Raw genomic sequence first — 21415 nt, 5'->3', positions numbered from 1 at the left:
GTGTGTGTGGTGGAGAACATCAACATGCCTCGTGTGAATATCTTCAAACAGAGTGTAAAGCTAATCAAACCAGAACAGAGAAAACTGGCTGTAATTCTCCTCTCACATGGAACACCCAGGAGGTCCAACAGCTCCTCTCACACTTCTACCCCTGGAGGCCGGCCCTGGAGGCCGGCCCTGGAGGCCGGCCCCTGGGGACGGCTGGATGGGAGTCTGGAGGAGGCTAAGAAACAGCTCTTCATTAGTACCTTCAGATGGCAAGGCACAAGGAACATGGTGCATGGGGAAAGACAGACATCTTCACAGTTCCTTCTCTGTCACTCTCCACACCAGGACTGGGGCTGGGGGGGTTAGGGTGTGTGTGTGTGTGTGTGTGTGTGTGTGTGTGTGTGTGTGTGTGTGTGTGTGTGTGTGGAGGGGGGGGGTAGTAGAAGTCTGGAATACATCCTGACCTGCTTTCAGTGTAGGTTGCCTTTCGGTTTGCAGTATGTGTGGAAATTCAGTGCAAGTATAAATACAATGCATCATTTGTCTATTTGTGGAGTCTTCAAGACACAAGCCAGGCTGGAAGACAGTTTTAATACATACGCTGTTAATCCCTTTTCCACCCTTGTTGAGATGATTCATTGTTTCTCAGCGACACCAAGTCTATATTTTTGGTTATCCTTCTCAACCACTTCCTCAAAACCAGAGGTAAATATGCACACTGCTTAATAAGCTGCAGAACATGAAACAAAACATGATGTAAGTGTGAGTGTCTTGCAGAGGCCTATATAATCATGATGCAGTTTGGGAATCTGGCCATCGGTCCAAACCTTCTCCTGAGAGCCTCCTGTGAGAGAGGGTCTATTTGCAGCGTGCCTATTTATACAGAGCTCAGTGGAGAGGCACAACGAGCTGAATCTACCCAGCAATCAGGCCAGAGATCTGGCAGAGAGAAGCCCTTCTCCACCCAGCTAGACTCTCTACGGGATGTGAAATACACAGCTTCAGGCAGACCACTCACACAATCATTACCATCAACCGTTTACTGTGTTACTATGGAGGACAGACTGCAGGGGAACGAGATAGCAAAAGGGATGGTGCTACAGGGGTGCATGGGTCACAGAAATGGCTGTCACTATTCTAAATGAACAATCAAGCTTGTGAACTGTGAGCACGCTGACATCACAAGCCACTGTTGGCCCTGCCGTTTAAGTATTTCACACTACGTCCAGAGATCCACATCTAAAGTTACTGTGAATACTGTTTGTTTTTACAATATCAATGTTCTATCAATTCACCTAACCCTTTTGTCTCCTGTTGTTGTGTGGTCATCTCCATGCAGCCCAGTGTGACGTAGCGGCCAGTGGTGCTCCTGCATGTTCCAGTCTCCAGCCAGGCCTGCTGACCCAGCCGCTGCAGGCTCTCATGACAGGAAAATCTCCTGACGGAACACAAGCCCTTCACAAACATGCTTAATGATCAGAGGTGCTGCAAAATCTATTTTCCATTTAAATATTTCAAATCACATGCAAACCATCTGGCTTTGCAGTTTGTCTGAGGGTATGTGTTCTGTTCTGTTGGATTTAGTTTTGGACATCACCACAGCATCACGCAAGCACAATGATCACACAGTTATTGTGGTGTTCCAGAGTTTAGTGTGTATGTTGTCATGGAGGATTTGATGTCACCGGTTCTGCAATGTGTTTGCCTGGAAACCAAGTGTGCAGGATGCATCTGCTGCTGGGCGGGGGGGCGTCACCCTGAAGACCCTGCAGGAAGGCAGGAGGGAGGATGGTGGAGGGGAAGGAGGGGGAAAGAGGGAGAAGGGTGGAGGGAGGATGGGAGGAGGGTGTGGAGATACAGATATATCTATCCATGGTAGACTACAGATCTATACACTGCAGATATATCTGTCTACAAGTGTGTCAGAAGGTGAGTATACTCTGATGGTCCATATCTGAATAGAAGGTTCTGGAATAGGAAAACCCAGCCCTATACCCAGAGAATCAGAATCCCATCTGTGTAAAATATGACCCGTTGTCAGTGAGTCTGTTACCCTGAGAGTTGCTGGAGGAGCGATGTAGGAGGTCTTGTGCTCCAGAGGTAATGTATTCATGGAAAGCAAGGAGTGAAAGCTGCACTTGCACACACACCATTAGCTCCAGGGCAAATCCTTCCTACCGCCTCCCCTCTCCCCATGGCCCATCCTCCAGGGACACATGTGAGATCACCAAAAACAGACATGAAAATGTGTGAACGCCTCATCTCCGCCCTCAATAAATAAATACCTACTGCCCAGTGGTGTAGCTCTGCTACCATTCATGTTAGAATGGTTTATATCCAGCCCAAGCATGGTCTATCTCCAGCATGGTCTATCTCCAGCATGGTCTATCTCCAGCATGGTCTATCTCCAGCATGGTCTATCTCCAGCATGGTCTATCTCCAGCATGGTCTATCTCCAGCATGGTCTATCTCCAGCATGGTCTATCTCCAGCATGGTCTATCTCCAGCATACATGAACAAGACACACCACTCAACTGCTCGTGTGAAAGGGAGGATGAGAGGACAAGCAAGAACACAAACCCCATGATAGGTTTTCTATCAGTCTTTTTACTGTCAACAGAAAGCTAATCTCTTACATGGGTTATGTTGATAACTGTGACAGATACCCAGATCATTTTTACTGTAAGTCGAGAACGTAAATACAAATCTTGATATGTAGATCAATTCAGCTAAATGATTATCCTATTGAAGTTTGGATTTCTTTTTTAGATACTGTATGCTCTTCGAAGCACTTCTGAATGACCATTAGCCTGACCTTTAAGGTCACATAACTACACATGAACATTACATTACATTTTCTTCAGTTAGCAGATGCTTTCAACCAAGATACATAAGTTCCCACTTCCCAATCTTTGACAATGACTTTGCATGTGGCTCCTGCAGCCAGAGGCCTGCCTCCCCGTGGCTCCTGCAGCCAGAGGCCTGCCTCCCCGTGGCTCCTGCAGCCAGAGGCCTGCCTCCCCGTGGCTCCTGCAGCCAGAGGCCTGCCTCCCCGTGGCTCCTGCAGCCAGAGGCCTGCCTCCCCGTGGCTCCTGCAGCCAGAGGCCTGCCTCCCCGTGGCTCCTGCAGCCAGAGGCCTGCCTCCCCGTGACTCCTGCAGCCAGAGGCCTGCCTCCCCGTGGCTCCTGCAGCCAGAGGCCTGCCTCCCCGTGGCTTCTGCTGTGGGATATAGCTGAGGCAGGGAGTGATTACCAGGCAGCTTGACTCATGGTTCTGACTCATTAGCTTCCTGTGCCAGCTCCAACACCCCAGCCTCATCAACCCCAAACCCCGGAGCTGCAGCTTCTCTCTACCTGTTCCCACATCTTGTTCCCTGCTCCAGATAGCACTGGAGAAAAGACTATCTGTTAGACATTGGGAGTTGAAAGGGACGTTTGCGATTCATATGGTCGTGGTTTTTGATTCCTAATGTAGTGAATGGCATTATTATTGTTGGCATGAGGACAGACATATGGCCACACACACAAATACATACCCACTCATGTACACACACACAATACCACACAAGCACATACACATACAGTATTTACACATACACAAACACACTCACCCACGTACAGTGCACACGCACGTTGGTTCAAAACTAGGTTATCATAGCCGTCATCTAGGCTGTAGGGTGTATCACTCACAGAGCATGGGAACCTATTTCAAGCAGTCCCACACACACAAGCACACATACAAACACACACACATACAGTATAAACACACATATAGAAACACACAGGCATGATACTGATGCAAATGACTTCCATCACACCCCTGCCCTCACAGTAAATAAATAGTCAGCTTTGACCTGAACTGAATCCAGGGTTACAGAGTACAGTGTGTCATGTTCTGTCTTTGACACAGAGGTCAGGCTTGCAGTGAAAGGTCAGCAGCATAATCTGCAGTGAAAGGTCAGCAGCTTAATCTGCCTCACATGACTTTTCTGTCATCACCACTCATGTCCCATGCTGACATTTTAAAACATTCTGCAGATTTTAAACAAACATTTTCCATGTTCCCTTTAAGTACAGCACGGCCGACAGCCCTTTAAAACAACAAATTGTAATCAAACAATGTATAAAAAGTTGACAGTTGGACCAGAGCCCGCCCTCATGAAGCGCATACATGTTAGCCAGCCCCCTCAATGAAGGAGCTTGGCTGTAGTGCCTTCTGGGTGATAGGGAATTTTTTGGCTCCGCCCATTAAAACCTGATCTGAAAACGGAAGAGAAACTGTTCTTCGGTCTAACTCCACATTTCAGTGCAACAAAGTTTTAGCGCTTTGCACATGCTTTCAGGAACTAATTTCACAGGTATATAATGTACTTAGAAGCAAAACATGGAATTTACTTTACAGGATCTTTAAAAAAAATCACGTATTTCTTCTTCTGTCTCGTGTTCTACATTGCCCACATAATTATGTATATTTCATGTGCTCTTACTTCCGGTAGCTAGCAGTTACGTGAGTTCTCCACACAAAATGTTTTTATGAGGAGTTCGGGTTGTCTTCCCAAAATGACAATTTACCATGTGTATATGATTCTATGTTGCTGCCCTTCAAGCAAAAGGGAAAACATGTTAAGTTTGTAGTTACATCGGCAATTACGAACGTAAGGTTGATCTAGACACAGTAAAAGCAGCTAGTCTAGCTATCACTAGCTAGCTATTTGCTAACGGATTGGAGCAGTAACGTCAGCTAGGCTAGCTAGCTAACAATCTTTTGCTACATTATAATGTACTCAGCCTGCTTGCTAGTCATTAATGTTAACAAACTGTTAATGTTAACAAAATGTTTATTATAAATATGTTTATCAAGTTTGAGTTGAGGTTTGTTACAGTTGCATCTGTTGGGGGTGAGATAACTGATGTGGATTTTTTTCATGATAGAAAAAAGAGAATTTATCAGCACTGTCAGGAACATTACACAAATTTAAATGACAATATTTCGATTTTTGATTGAAACTCATGTCTAATATGCTTACTAATATGTACATGAGACACTAAATGTTGACCCTATTTTGTGAATTTGGGTTTCCTGGGGTTTTATACATGTGTGATAAGCGCAAATTAAGTAAATGGATGTGTTGTTGGCGGGCGCAAAATTATTTGAGCTATGCAATTGGGCCGCGAAGTGGAAACGGTTTGGAATGGCTGCTCTATCTCATTAGACTGCTCACCTTCAGGGGTGAACACACACACACACACACTTCTGTGAAGGTCCTGTTCTTGTCCCAGGTGCAGAGAAATCTGTGAAGCAGCATGTGGCTTGTCCCAGTTCCTCCACAGTACCTGTGACAGAGAGGGAGGGAGGAGGAAGAGGTGGGGATAGAGATAGAACAAAGAAGTGTGAGCGTGTGTGTGCGTGATTGCGTATTGCGACAGAAGTGACCCATTTGAATAGGGAAACGTAATTCCTTACTTCCAATCATGAGATGGAAAGATGGACCTTTAGGAAATCTCATGTTTTGCACTTTGTTATTGTAAAACATTTCCATGGAAGCTGTCTGAAAAAAAGTTACATAGAAGTTTGTCTGCCTCAGAACATAAAATCTGAAAAGAAAAAAAACAGCTTGACCTTCATTATTGAGGATCCCGGACGCGGAGCTTTAAGCCTCCTGGATGCTGGAAGTAGCACTCTGTTGGAAGTTTCTAACAGGCGGGTGTCTTCCCTCCCCACGCAATCCTTTCACTGTCGGTCAAACCACGAAATGTGTGGCTCGAGACTATCATACTTTTCTTATCTTCCGGCCTTTTTTTAAACACATTACACTTCTGTAGTTGGCGTTGCGCGCTATGATGTTTATTGGACTGCGTGTATCAGCGTCTGAGACCGGGTGTTCGATGTAGTCAAGCGGACAACAGAAAGGTGTGCGGTCGGGGGTCCGTCTGGAGAGGGGATTTGAACAGGAAAGATAGCTGCAGATCTGGAGCGTCGTTTTGAACAGGAAAAATTGCGGCAGATCTGGAGCGTCGTTTTGAACAGGAAATATAGCGGCAGATGCTGAAGTTGCGCCTTTTCTCTGCCTGTCATCCGTCAATGGGACAAGCCATTCGGCGGAGGGAAATGTAAAGAGAAGCTTAAAGTATGGCATGCAAAGATGGTTTCTGCCAAGAAGGAGATGTGGACTGCGATGCACCCCAGTTACATTTGGACTGTCTTCTACTTGTTGTGCTGGAGTGCGTGGTGAGTTCCAAGGATCACAGATAAACGGCTTATTGTCTGGGACTGTCGCTGTCCATGGTGCTGTTACATGGACATGCGGCGTTAGATTACAATAGGGTTTGAACTGCGAGAGATATCTCACAATGTAGTGTTGTAATCAACATATCAACACTGGCTCGGTGGTCAGAATAACTAGCAGTCTTCCATTGTCTCTTTTTTCAGCATAAGGAGGATCACTGGACAGGTAAAAAAGGATGAGAGAATTTATCCCGAGAACTTCACCCGCATTTTGGACAGACTTCTGGACGGCTATGACAACCGGCTGCGACCGGGGTTCGGGGGTATGTAGCTGCAGACCGTGTGGGGTGTAACCTGCCTCAAGACCGGGGTAGGCTACAGGCTACCTGCAAAAGCAGCTGTTAATTGGTTTGTGATGTGGAAATGGCACTCTGATGTCACCAGAAGAAATTGTGTTTTAAATAAGTGTGCTAACATTGTAATCGCCACTTTAAGCCTATAAAAATGAATTAATTTGGCAGAGGTTCTAATCCATAGCGATGTAGCTTACTGATCATGGAAATTTGAACCTACAACCTTATGTTCTGGTTATAAATGCTCCAACTGAACTACACCCATACCCTATTTAACGCAAGACTGTGACTTGTGTTGGAGTAAACATATCTTGTGACCAGTGTTGCCACAGTTACTTTGAAAAAGTAATCTGATTACTTATTACTGATTACTCCTTTAAAAAGTAATTTAGTTACTTTACAGATTACTTGATTTAAAAAGTAACTAAATTAGATTAAAAGTTTAACTTTATTAGTTACATTCAGCAGCTGCCGACAACACCCCCGCCGCCTCAACAGAAAAATTATAACCGGTTTTGCCAACAGTCACTTTATTAGAAGTGCATTTTTAACAGTAATGTACACAACAACAATGTACAATGTATCTCCTGACATTTTGTTGATGTTAGTAGATGTTCATGTTGATTTATAGACAAGAGTTTCTTTTGAAATGTTGACCTAAGAACGCACTTGGAAAAACAACTCAAGTCGTAGGCCTAATTGGGGGCAAAAAAACGCCCCCGCGTACAGTAAATCTGAGATCATTTGCGAACCATTACTTTCAGAAAAAACATGGATTTAGTTGCGGTTCGTTGCTTTTGTTCATGTAATAGTTTATTAATCGTATTTGTCTTTCTTATTTGTCACATATAATCAAATCGAGATGGCACCGGAGCAAAGGGGCTTGAGGAAAGTGGCGACTCAGAGTCACTGGGAGGGAGTGGTAGATCTATGACAAAATAGTAACGCACAGTGACTTGGACAAGTAATTTTAATCTGATTACTGGTTTGGAAATAGTAACGCGTTAGATTACTCATTACTGAAAAAAGTGGTCAGATTAGAGTAACGCGTTACCAGCATCACTGGTTGTGACTTGTGTTAGAGTAAACATATGTTGCACCAAAAGAACTACAGCTTTCACATGTTACCATATCGCTAAGCTTTCAAAGGATTTATGGCTCATAGGACTTTCTTATTTGAAATGGCTGCTTGGACTCTGAATAACATCCACCTCCACACATTTAAGCGAGTTTAGTTATATAATCGTCGCTAGAAAAAGCCGCTTAATGCACAAGTTAAGTAGAGAACCCAGATGTTCTTTTAGCTGTACCTTTCCAGACTCATCACTTCAGACTTTTAAATCTATTACACGCACCCTAAAACGATATTGTAGGATAACCGTTCGCACATACTAATATAAGGTACATGTAGCTGTTTGAAATGTTCTGTATGGTCGAATTTTGGGGGGAAAGACGTAAATATGCGAAGTGCTTATCTGATCCAGTAACCTTTGAACGTTTATCTTCAGAACTGTTCCCACAAGTGTTCATCGGAAGCAGAGCGGATTACTCTCGATGGCCGACTGTTTAAACCTCTTTAGCTATTTTTCATTCCATTATATAAAAGCCTAGACAGAGTTAGATGTTGGTGTTAGACAGCCTATATGCTCTGGCTTGCAGGCTGTGGCTGCATCTGAGGACAGAGACTCAGTTCAACTATGTTTCCATATGAGGAGCACAGGACTGTTTGCTTATGGAAAGTGGTAAAAAATATCAGTACAGTTTATGTGATAAGACGTGAAAAGTAAATTAGATGGATTAATTAGATAAATGATTAATGCCACCAGTATGTTACTATATGTACCAGTATTTTAGGGCTGACTAAAACCTGACTCAGGGAAGGGAGGAGTCTTGAGGTGTGACACACATCTATCACAGGTAACATGTAACTGCATAGCCCACTGACTCCCTCTCTGTGTAGGTCCAGTGACAGAAGTAAAAACAGACATTTACGTGACCAGTTTTGGACCTGTCTCTGATGTGGAAATGGTATGTTCCCTAACAACATCTCCACACAGATGTGTAAAAGTAGACACTTTTGAACCTTGTGAAATTACACTTGAAGAGCCCAGATGTGCGCGTGGGGAGTGACAGCCTGGGTGTTTTCCAGGAGTACACCATGGACGTGTTCTTCCGTCAGACCTGGGTGGACAGGAGGCTGAGGTACGAGGGGCCCATCGAGATCCTGAGGCTCAACAACCTGATGGTGACCAAGGTCTGGACCCCAGACACCTTCTTCAGGAACGGCAAGAAGTCCGTGGCTCACAATATCACTGCCCCCAATAAGCTGTTCCGCATCATGAAGAACGGCACCATCCTCTACACCATGAGGTACCGGACTACACTATACACCCCAGTCTTCTCTTCAGCTTTAGGAATAATAGTAATAGTAATAATAACCCGACTTAACAAAGACTTGGGCTGAGGCTTGTCATTATCCACTATACAATACAAATATGATGTAAAATGTACAGTTATTATACAGTAAAAAATAAGATGAATGTGTTGCTCCAGGTTGACCATCATTGCACAGTGTCCCATGAAGCTGGTGGACTTCCCCATGGATGGCCACGCCTGCCCTCTAAAGTTTGGAAGCTGTGAGTCCAACTTGATGAGCAGGGCTGGGTTACCACCACCGTCATTAACTACATCAGCAAATATGGAAGAATACTGAATTGATTTAACACTGTACAGTATCATCATGTAACTCATCATCATTTATCTTCATCATAACACTTCACCATGTTGTCGTAACTACGGTTACCATCATTCATTTGCACCAGTTTTCCAAAGTGAGATGACAGTACTTTTTCTGTAAAGTAAAAGATGTTAAAACTAAATCATGTTCTGTTCCTGAAACAGAACAATGAAACACAGACTCAGCAGCTCCTGGTCAGCAAAAAAGCGTCTCAAATAAAAGATTCTCACAGAAGGTGCTGCTTATCAAGAAGAGAGGAGAGATTTACAGATATCAAATACAGGAGGGGGAGAGGGAAGAGGGAGGGGTGAGGAGGAAGGGAGGAGGAGGACGGTGGTGCGGGGGGTAGGAGGAGGGGGGCAGGAGGAGGGGGGGAGGAGGAGGGTGGTGCGGGGGGTAGGAGGAGGGGGGGAGGAGGAGGGTGGTGCGGGGGGTAGGAGGAGGGGGGGAGGAGGAGGGGGGTGCGGGGGGTAGGAGGAGGGGGGGAGGAGGAGGGTGGTGGTGCGGGGGGTAGGAGGAGGGGGGGAGGAGGAGGGTGGTGCGGGGGGTAGGAGGAGGGGGGGAGGAGGAGGAGGGTGGTGCGGGGGGTAGGAGGAGGGGGGGAGGAGGAGGGTGGTGCGGGGGGTAGGAGGAGGGGGGGAGGAGGAGGGGGGTGCGGGGGGTAGGAGGAGGGGGGGAGGAGGAGGGTGGTGGTGCGGGGGGTAGGAGGAGGGGGGGAGGAGGAGGGTGGTGCGGGGGGTAGGAGGAGGGGGGGAGGAGGAGGGTGGTGCGGGGGGTAGGAGGAGGGGGGGAGGAGGAGGGTGGTGCGGGGGGTAGGAGGAGGGGGGGAGGAGGAGGGTGGTGCGGGGGGTAGGAGGAGGGGGGGAGGAGGAGGGTGGTGGTGCGGGGGGTAGGAGGAGGGGGGGAGGAGGAGGGTGGTGCGGGGGGTAGGAGGAGGGGGGGAGGAGGAGGGTGGTGCGGGGGGTAGGAGGAGGGGGGGAGGAGGAGGGGGGGAGGAGGAGGGTGGTGCGGGGGGTAGGAGGAGGGGGGGAGGAGGAGGAGGGTGGTGCGGGGGGTAGGAGGAGGGGGGGAGGAGGAGGGTGGTGCGGGGGGTAGGAGGAGGGGGGGAGGAGGAGGGTGGTGCGGGGGGTAGGAGGAGGGGGGTAGGAGGAGGGGGGGGAGGAGGAGGGTGGTGCGGGGGGTAGGAGGAGGGGGGGATGCCATACAGCATTCTCTGTCCACTTCCCTTCAATTGTCTTCAAATGTGACATTGTAGAGGACAACTTCTATAGCCTGGTTATCAGTAAATTGCTACTGGTTAGATAGTAACCATCCTCCTTCACATCTACCCCCTCCATCTTCACTCCATCATTACCACCAACACTCTCCTCAACACCCACATAATACCCTCGTCACCCCCCATCACCCCCCATCACCCTTCCTGGGACTTCATTGGGACTACCCCTCTACCCGTCCCACTCCTCCACCCTCCTCTATCTCCCTCCACCAAACTCTTTCACCCCCCCACTCATCTAGCTGTTACCCCCCCCACTCATCTAGCTGTTACCCCCCCCACACTCATCTAGCTGTTACCCCTGCTGTATCTTAGGAAAGGTCAAAATCCCACTCTGCCCTAGGATAGCTCAGACCTATATAAGTTCCTCTTCATATGTGTGTGTGCATGTGTGTGAGTGAGTGTGAGTGCGTGTGCATGAGTGCGTGAGTGTGTGTGCCGCTTTCCGCTCACAGAAATCCTCAGTGAAATCCTTGAGAGGCACCATTTCATGTAGTGATGAACATTAGCATGTATTAAGCCTGTGAGTCGCACGCAGATCAAATGGAGTCATGTGTGACTGGCTGCACAGCTCCAACATGTCTCATTTAAATACAGAATATTAAACTGACTTGCTGCAGGAGTGACATCTGGAACCCATCCAGCCACACACACTGCTTTTCCTTTTGTACTCGTTTATTGTAGAAACAGACATCTCTTCCAAATGTTATAGAGAAGGTTTTGTGCAACCCCTTTCAATTTTAGACATTTTACCAAACAGGACCAATATATTCTGTGTTCATCGATTGTGCCTCTAAATAACTATACAACAAACTACAATAACTCTAAAACTCTCCAAGCTCCAACCATGGCCGTTCCAGGAGGGGGCAGACTATCACATCCCCCGTGTGTTGTGTGTCGCCCACAGATGCATACCCCAAAACAGAAATGATCTACACCTGGACCAAAGGACCAGAACACTCCGTTGAGGTTCCCCCAGAATCTTCCAGCCTGGTGCAGTACGATCTGATTGGCCAAACTGTGTCCAGTGAAACGGTCAAATCCATCACAGGTACTGACATCACTGTCTGGTACTGTTGATATTACTGTAAGGGTTGGAGGGTTACCCAAGGTTAGGGTTAGTAGAGTTACCTCAGGTTAGGATTAGTAGAGTTACCTCAGGTTAGGAGAGTTACCTCAAGGTTAGGATTAGTAGAGTTACCTCAAGGTAAGGAGAGTTACCTCAGGTTAGGAGAGTTACCTGAGGTTAGTAGAGTTAACTCAGGTTAGGAGAGTTACCTCAGGTTTCTAGAGTTACCTCAGTTTAGGAGAATTACCTCAGGTTAGGAGAATTACCTCAGGTTAGTAGAGTTATCTCAGGTTAGGAGAGTTACCTCAAGTTAGGATAGTTACCTCAGCTTCTACATTCCTCAAACTCCTGAACTGACCACTGTCCCTCCTCCAGGTGAATATGTGGTGATGACGGTGCACTTCCACTTGAAACGGAAAATGGGCTACTTCATGATCCAGACGTACATCCCCTGCATAATGACAGTCATTCTCTCTCAAGTGTCCTTCTGGATAAATAAAGAGTCAGTACCTGCCCGGACAGTGTTCGGTACGTCTCCCTCCTGCTGGAAGCCCTGAGATGAGTGTGTGTATATATGTGTGTGCTTGTGTCCCTGGGAGTGTGTGTGTGTGTATATGTGTGTGTGTCCCTCCTGCTGGAAGCCCTGCTCTGAGGACAGCCTGTTGGTGTCTCAGGCAGCTTGTATCTGTGTCAGGCTCATCAGTGGCTCTGCATCTGCATGTTCATTTCATAGCTCACCTGCTGCCTGAGTCATGGACATTGTTGTTGTTGAAATGTTTCGCAGTCAAGTGGAGACAACATGAGAGAATATTATATTAACAATGTCTTCTGAGTGAGGCTGGGAGTGTAGTGTTGTGAGATGCAGGTTACTATGTTATGTGAGAGGTTGGTAGTGGGGTGTTTCTGTGTGAGAGGTTGGTAGTGGGGTGTTTCTGTCTGAGAGGTTGGTAGTGGGGTGTTTCTGTGTGAGAGGTTGGTAGTGGGGTGTTTCTGTGTGAAAGGTTGGTAGTGGGGTGTTTCTGTCTGAGAGGTTGGTAGTGGGGTGTTTCTGTGTGAGAGGTTGGTAGTGGGGTGTTTCTGTCTGAGAGGTTGGTAGTGGGGTGTTTCTGTGTGAGAGGTTGGTAGTGGGGTGTTTCTGTCTGAGAGGTTGGTAGTGGGGTGTTTCTGTCTGAGAGGTTGGTAGTGGGGTGTTTCTGTCTGAGAGGTTGGTAGTGGGGTGTTTCTGTGTGAGAGGTTGGTAGTGGGGTGTTTCTGTGTGAGAGGTTGGTAGTGGGGTGTTTCTGTGTGAGAGGTTGGTAGTGGGGGTTTTCTGTGTGAGGCTGACAAGAGGAAGGGCAGCCCTGAATGTGTGGTGGACTCAGAGATGGGACAGAGCCAGACGTGGTCCTCTTCCTGGGTGAAGGACGGAGATTATTATATATATATAGTAAATCTGCTCTGTTGTTCTGGCCAGGGTGAATTTGATTTATTGCACAGGCCCGCTCCCCCTCCCAAGCTAATAAAACTTCCCACAGTGTGACAAGAGGGCGTTATGGCAAGGTAAATATTGTCATTTGGCCCGGTCCCTCGAGTTTGTAAGCTGTTGCTCTCCCGTCTGTATGTGTGTGTCTGTGGATGTGTGTAAGTGTGTCTGTTTGTGTTTGTGCATATTTGTGTGTTCATATGGTGCGTTTATGTGTGTCCATATGGGTGTGTGTGTGTGTGGGGGATGGCTGTCTTTTTCACTTTCCTCCTTCGCCTCTCTGCCAGTGATGCGCTGTTCCGCTTTCTGCCTCCATGACTCAAGGACTTGTCGTGCCTCGTTGTGATCGTGGTGGCAGGAGTGTTGTTTGGGAAGAAAAGCAAGAATTCACTTGAAGGATAATTAGAGGAATGATGTTTTGTGAGCTCCCCCTGGTGGTTACATGTATTTTTCTTGTTGAAATGACAGGACATTTAGGAGAGACTGAATCAGAGGTTCTGAGTTGTTCATATGTAGAATTAATGTGAATTGGGTGAATGTGATTGGTCTCTATATGTGGGTATAGCTAGGGTATCATACTGTACATTCTGTATATGCTGAATAAAGACACGGTTTCTCAGTGGTAGAGCATGGAAATGGGTATAGCTCAGTGGTAGAACATGGGGATGGGTATAGCTCAGTGGTAGAACATGGGGATGGGTATAGCTCAGTGGTAGAGCATGGGGATGGGTATAGCTCAGTGGTAGAACATGGGGATGGGTATAGCTCAGTGGTAGGACATGGGGATGGGTATAGCTCAGTGGTAGAACATGGGGATGGGTATAGCTCAGTGGTAGGACATGGGGATGGGTATAGCTCAGTGGTAGGACATGGGGATGGGTATAGCTCAGTGGTAGAACATGGGGATGGGTATAGCTCAGTGGTAGAACATGGGGATGGGTATAGCTCAGTGGTAGGACATGGGGATGGGTATAGCTCAGTGGTAGAACATGGGGATGGGTATAGCTCAGTGGTAGAACATGGGGATGGGTATAGCTCAGTGGTAGAACATGGGGATGGGTATAGCTCAGTGGTAGAACATGGGGATGGGTATAGCTCAGTGGTAGGACATGGGGATGGGTATAGCTCAGTGGTAGAGCATGGGGATGGGTATAGCTCAGTGGTAGAACATGGGGATGGGTATAGCTCAGTGGTAGAGCATGGGGATGGGTATAGCTCAGTGGTAGAGCATGGGGATGGGTATAGCTCAGTGGTAGAGCATGGGGATGGGTATAGCTCAGTGGTAGAGCATGGGGATGGGTATAGCTCAGTGGTAGAGCATGGGGATGGGTATAGCTCAGTGGTAGAACATGGGGATGGGTATAGCTCAGTGGTAGAACATGGGGATGGGTATAGCTCAGTGGTAGAACATGGGGATGGGTACAGCTCAGTGGTAGAACATGGGGATGGGTACAGCTCAGTGGTAGAACATGGGGATGGGTATAGCTCAGTGGTAGAACATGGGGATGGGTATAGCTCAGTGGTAGAACATGGGGATGGGTATAGCTCAGTGGTAGAACATGGGGATGGGTATAGCTCAGTGGTAGAACATGGGGATGGGTATAGCTCAGTGGTAGAACATGGGGATGGGTATAGCTCAGTGGTAGAACATGGGGATGGGTATAGCTCAGTGGTAGAACATGGGGATGGGTATAGCTCAGTGGTAGAGCATGGGGATGGGTATAGCTCAGTGGTAGAACATGGGGATGGGTATAGCTCAGTGGTAGAGCATGGGGATGGGTATAGCTCAGTGGTAGAGCATGGGGATGGGTATAGCTCAGTGGTAGAGCATGGGGATGGGTATAGCTCAGTGGTAGAACATGGGGATGGGTATAGCTCAGTGGTAGAACATGGGGATGGGTATAGCTCAGTGGTAGAACATGGGGATGGGTACAGCTCAGTGGTAGAACATGGGGATGGGTACAGCTCAGTGGTAGAACATGGGGATGGGTATAGCTCAGTGGTAGAACATGGGGATGGGTATAGCTCAGTGGTAGAGCATGGGGATGGGTATAGCTCAGTGGTAGAGCATGGGGATGGGTATAGCTCAGTGGTAGAACATGGGGATGGGTATAGCTCAGTGGTAGAACATGGGGATGGGTATAGCTCAGTGGTAGAACATGGGGATGGGTATAGCTCAGTGGTAGAACATGGGGATGGGTATAGCTCAGTGGTAGAGCATGGGGATGGGTATAGCTCAGTGGTAGAGCATGGGGATGGGTATAGCTCAGTGGTAGAGCATGGGGATGGGTATAGCTCAGTGGTAGAACATGGGGATGGGTATAGCTCAGTGGTAGAGCATGGGAATGGGTATAACTCAGTGGTAGAACATGGGGATGGGTACAGCTCAGTGGTAGAACATGGGGATGGGTATAGCTCAGTGGTAGAGCATGGGGATGGGTATAGCTCAGTGGTAGAACATGGGGATGGGTATAGCTCAGTGGTAGAACATGGGGATGGGTATAGCTCAGTGGTAGAACATGGGGATGGTTATAGCTCAGTGGTAGAACATGGGGATGGGTATAGCTCAGTGGTAGAGCATGGGGATGGGTATAGCTCAGTGGTAGAGCATTTGACTGCTGGTCATCCACATGTGTCTCTGTGCAACAGAGGATTCCAGATGAGAGCCAAAGGGCAGACAGCTAGGAAGTGTGCTAGGACCGGCGCTATGTGGGATATATGGAAAGGGAGGTCAGATGGCTGAGCGGTTAGGGAATCGAGCTATTAATCAGAAGGTTGCCGGTACGATTCCTGGCCATGCAAAAACAATGTTGTGTTCTTGGGCAAGGCACTTCATCCTACTTGCCTCGGGGGAATGTCCCTGTACTTACTGTAAGTCGCTCTGGATAACAGTGTCTGTAAATTACTAAATGAAGTGTATGTACATTTACTGTGACATTAGTTCTCAGAGCATGATACTTCTCAACAACCATCTCCACGGCTCGTGATCTCATGTTGGGTGTTGGTTTGGGGTTCCAGGACCTGTGTACAGTCTATAAATGCTAAGTCCATCTGCAATAGGAGAGTGCATACATGTTACTAATCATACAGGCTGTAGTTAACATACAGAATGCTTGTTACACTTTTTAGTGAATTGAAAGGACACAAGTTTCATTCTTTAGCTGTGGGCTACATGAGAGCCAAGCGATGCATGCTCAAAAAAAGGTTTAAGGGGAAAATAGCAGCTGCATTCATCCGTAAACACAGAGGCAATGTTGGAAACACAGAGGCAATGTTATTATTCTGAACAAGATTTGAGCAAGTCTGATCACATCAGTTGTACATCAGAGTACGGGTTAGGGTTAGGATGGTTGTGGGTTCGGGTGGTTGATTGTGCTAATATTGACCAAAACATCAGTGAGAGAACTTCATATTAAAGGTAGCACTGTGTCTGAAGCTGTCATCCTCCTGTCTCACTCACATGGTCATCAGACAGGTTTTGATGACAGATGACTGCTTAAAAGTCACAGGGGAGCAGAGAGGTGTCAGTGTGTCACTGCTGCCCCGGATCTCCAACACAAAGGGGATTTTCTCCAAAGCACACTTACTGCTGCTTTCTTCTAATCCTAAAGAGATGTGCTGCAGCTGTTTTTGTGATGGTATAAGCCCACAGCAGAACTTCACAGCCTCCGTGGGAAACCTTACACACTGGTTCTGCATTAGCTTCAAACGCAGTTCCACAGTCGCAAAATCACACCAAACAAAACCCTTTACCCCTTTTACCCCTCTTTTTCAGCGAATGTCCCGTACACTGTCAACTGTTGATATGTAATATCAACAGTTGACTGTAATATGGCATGGCTGCTTAATTTGTAACGCATAATGGTTTCGTGTTCACTCAACTCAAAAAGTGTGATCCTTGTGGCAAAAATCCTTTGGCCTATGTCTTCGTCATGCTCGGGTTACGGCTGCCATTTCACCATTAGGCATATGCGCATCCTGGTTTACGCCTGCTTTTAACAGGCGGAGAACTTTCAACGCAAAATAGAGGTGCGCTTTCACAGGCGGTTTCTGTACATACTGCGGAATACATAATTAGGCGCACTTTACGCATCCCCTCCCATCTCTTTATGGGAAACTCCCACTTTCCCCTTGACCCTCCCGTGAATGCATATGCATGACATAGAAAAGCGCAATTTGCCATTTTCAGTTCCCGCAACAGGCAGTCGTCTGCGCTTTAACCTCAGTGCGGCATGTTTGTATATACCTCGCCATGCTTTTACGTGCAAATTGCGAAACAAATACGCCTGAAGTGGGCGCAAAAACGTTAGTACATGAGGCCCTTAGATAGATGCGCGTTGCTCATGCTGGAATCAGCATTTGTATCAGTCTGCATCCATTTGAAAAAAAACAAATTTTTCACATCTTTGTTCTCAGGCATTACCACAGTGCTGACCATGACCACCCTGAGCATCAGTGCCCGCCACTCTCTACCCAAGGTTTCGTATGCCACGGCCATGGACTGGTTCATCGCTGTCTGTTTTGCATTTGTGTTCTCCGCCCTCATCGAGTTTGCTGCTGTAAACTACTTTACCAATGCCCAGCTGGAGAGGGCAAAGAGGAGGCCAGGGAGGTGCCCCCCCGCGCCCCAGACCACACCTGTGAAGGCAAGGGACACAGAGGAAGTGCTGCAGGTAAACAGCTTCACACTCCGGAGAAAATCAGATGACAGGCTCAGGACTCTGCTGCACTATCAACACAGGATTCTCTCTGGCTAATTATCTTAGGATTCTTTGTCTGAATAAGTCCTTTCTCTCTCTTTCTCTCATTCTCTCTCTTTCTTTCTCTTACCCACCCACTCACTCTTTATCTTACTCTCCCACTCTCTCTTTCTCTCTCTCTCTCTCTCTCTCTCTCTCTCTCTCTCTCTCTCTATCTCTCTCTTTCTCTCTCTCCCTCTCTCTCTCTCCCTCTCTCTCACACACACACCTTCCTCTCAGTTCTGTGTAGATGTAGAATCCTCTGTCAGTTTGTCCCATGCAGAGCCCCACGCCCCAGCTGTCTGCTTAGATCAATGCACGCCATTTGTAATCCATCTCAGCAGCTTAGCAATTTCATCCCTAAAAATTCTAAATATGCTGTGAATGTCCTACATTCTCTGTTGTCTCAGAAAGTCAGTGTTGGGATAAATGTGTGGGCTGGTGAATGTATTTCAGACTATTTACATCACCGTGCATTTCACAGGACACATGAAATTATGTAACGTTTAATTCAACATCAATGTCTGAAATGAAATAATGTCTTCAAATGAAAGAACTGTAGAATATACTGTATATTATACTGCACACAGCTCATCAAATATATGATAGCCCAACTAGCTCCAGCATATTGAGTGTTTCCTGTGTGTTTACTAAATGGTTAACTGATAGTAAAGCAGTGTACCAGCATCCCTACTGTAAGATGCCCTGGGGTTCAGACCTGGCGGGTATGATCGTACTGTAATGCAGTTTAACAACAACCGCGCTTCGATGGATTAGTGGGTTGCCACGGCAACGTGTCCAGGGCACATCTGTATAGGTTTTGGTGGAGGCTCTAACGCCAGGATGGGGAATTAGCAGCGTTTTCCTCGACAGCAGCCCTGAAGCCTCACACAGGGAGGCGGCTGGCGGGCGCTAGGGTGGCGGTGTGTCCAGGTTATGAGCGCCTCTCCCTGGCCCCTGTGTTGCTCCAACAAGACCTCCTCTCCATGTGTTTCCCATCCTGCCAGGAGACAATAGGATTGCAGACTGCAGCCGCTAGGATCAGAACCAGTGTGACACACGCGCTGGTTGGAATCATTCTCTTTCTGAGGATAAGCTGCTTTGATGCCTGTATGGTGTGCTCTGCCACCCCACTGAGCAGGAAGTACTTTCTAACATTAGTTAGTGTGAAAGCCTTGTTTGTGTTGTGTTGGAACAGGAAGTGGCAGTGTTTTGTGTTGTTTTGGAACAGGAAGTGGCAGTGTTTGTGTTGTGTTGGAACAGGAACAGGAAGTGGCAGTGTTTGTGTTGTGTTGGAACAGGAAGTGGCAGTGTTTGTGTTCTGTTGGAACAGGAAGTGGCAGTGTTTGTGTTGGAACAGGAAGTGGCAGTGTTTGTGTTGGAACAGGAAGTGGCAGTGTTTGTGTTGTGTTGGAACAGGAAGTGGTTCAATTCCTGGCTGGCCAAATGAAGTTGTGTCCTTGGGCAAGGCACTTTACCCTACTTGCCTCGGGGAGAATGTCTCTCTACTTACTGTAAGTCGCTCTGGATAAGAGTGTCTGCTAAATGACTAAATGTAATGTAACCGGAACAGGGAGTGACCACGGTATCGATACATTCTGGTTTTGGTCATGACTTGGTCTCGGTTTAGGTGGTCTTGACTACAACACTGCCTCATACCATCTCATACAAGTGGAGAGAAACCAAGGCAAGCAAGCAGAGTAGGTTTAGGATGTCAAAAAAAGGTCTGTCAAAAAAAGGTCTGTTTAGATCTGACTGATAGCAGTGATGTGATAGATAAGGTCCGCAACTTAGGAGACTCGAGAGTAAAGATTTGACTTAGAATCTACATTGCAATGACACCAATTGGGGGCTTTATCGTTCATAGACATGCTGTGTTGTGTTCTGGCCCAGCGCTCATCCTCTCTGCTTGTTTCTGTCTGCAGAGAAACCTTGACACGAATGGACACCTGCGCAAGAGGATGACTACCACCTCTCAGGACCCCCATGCAGGAGTAACTAAGCAACCACACGCCTCCAGCCAATCCTGTTTAACCACAGTGATGACTGGCAGCTCCTCCAGCCTATCGTGTTCCAGCCCCAAGTCCACCAGCCAATCCAATGCAGCTTCGTCCACCTTGACGGTGAAGAATCTGCCCCCAGCTCCACCCTCCATGCCGGCCGTGCCCGGAGACACGCCGTCCAGGGAGAGCACTGGCTCCTCCTCCCTCCAGAACCTCCTGGGCCCAAAGCTGGAGCACATCCACATGATGGGAAACAAGATGGAGCCCAAGCAGTCTCCATGCTCCCAGCCCACCACTGCTGGAATGGGCGGGACCAGTAAAATCGACAAGTATGCCCGCATTCTCTTCCCAGTGTCCTTCGGGGCTTTCAACATGGTCTATTGGGTGGTGTACCTGTCCAAAGAGACCATGGAGACCAAAGTAGGATAGTTTCATTTCCTGTGAAGTCGGAAGGAGGGTAGTTTCATTTCCTGTGGAGTCCGAAGGTACTTTTGAAGGTAGTTCTGTTTCCTGTTTCAAGTTCAGGTTGGGATCCATTCCAGAGTTGGGATGTCACCCAGGTTGTTTGAAAATCTGTCAGATCTTTACAGATATAGAGAGACTCTGTTTCAACTCTAGCAGTTTCTCTGGACTGGAAGGATATCCAGGGCAGATATGTGGACATATTTGTTTTGTTTTGTAAAGGTCATCTCACAATGCGAATGGTAACAAAATCTTCCCAACATTTCCTACGAGTCTAACTATAATGTGAGATAATTTTGTTTGATTCTCAGTGCCCAGTGCCCTAACATGGTGGACAGCTTGGTCACCTCTACCATGTCTCATACACACCTTGATATACGTTTTTACAAAGCAGGATCGCTTTAATGAACCTAGAAGGACACAGGGAAAGTGAGTCCTGCGTCTCAGAGCGGGAAGAACGAACAAGTCTCACACCCTGCAATGTGTCCTCACACTTCACCAAGGAACCTCACACCACGTGAAGACATCGTCAAGAAAGTGTTGTATGGGTAGCACTTTCAGAGAGCATAAGAAATAGCTGGGTTTGGGAATGTTGCATGCTACACCATGGTACCGTAGTTGAATCATCGTTTGGTTTTGAGTTGGCCTGAGCTGTCGTACAGAAGCCAATCCAGAATTCCAAGCTTCTTCACACAGTCTGTGTGGAATACTTCTCTGTTGTTACTTACAAGTTAAGAACAACATTCCTCATTGCTTCAGGTCTGCTGACAGGAGATGTATGGTTCTGTCTGTGTGTCATTAGGTGAACACATGGCTGGTCACTCCAACAAGGTTCTTGTTCACTGATGTCGTTTGTCAGGGACGTTTCCCTGAGGGAGGCTGGCCTGTCATCACGTCTGGAGAAGAGCCACCACATGAAGGTGGCTCTTTATCGTGATGCTTGATGGCCTACTCTAACAGCCACACCACCCAGACAGGTCAGTCTGGGGCCAGATCAGGCTGGGGTCTAGTAGCATGCGAATAGGGAGAGTAGTAGTAGAAGTATCTCCTTCTGTTCAGTGTTCTTAAATGCACTGAATGAAATTGATTTGGTCCCTCACATCC

General features: G+C 47.4%; 1 protein-coding gene across 1 annotated transcript; it reads left to right on the top strand.

The window, feature by feature from the left end:
* The first annotated feature begins 6130 nt into the window (after positions 1 to 6130).
* Positions 6131 to 20278, top strand: gabra4 (gamma-aminobutyric acid type A receptor subunit alpha4). Its single transcript, XM_067247142.1, has 9 exons — positions 6131 to 6216; positions 6418 to 6536; positions 8527 to 8594; positions 8716 to 8936; positions 9120 to 9202; positions 11484 to 11627; positions 12021 to 12173; positions 17524 to 17780; positions 19772 to 20278. Exons 1-9 carry the CDS (start codon positions 6131 to 6133, stop codon positions 20276 to 20278), a joined length of 1638 nt encoding a protein of 545 aa, XP_067103243.1.
* Positions 20279 to 21415: the final 1137 nt, after the last annotated feature.

The sequence above is a fragment of the Osmerus mordax genome, chromosome 12, assembly GCF_038355195.1.
Source record: "Osmerus mordax isolate fOsmMor3 chromosome 12, fOsmMor3.pri, whole genome shotgun sequence".
Classification (NCBI taxonomy): domain Eukaryota; kingdom Metazoa; phylum Chordata; class Actinopteri; order Osmeriformes; family Osmeridae; genus Osmerus; species Osmerus mordax.
This window is presented reverse-complemented; position numbering and strand designations above follow the sequence as displayed.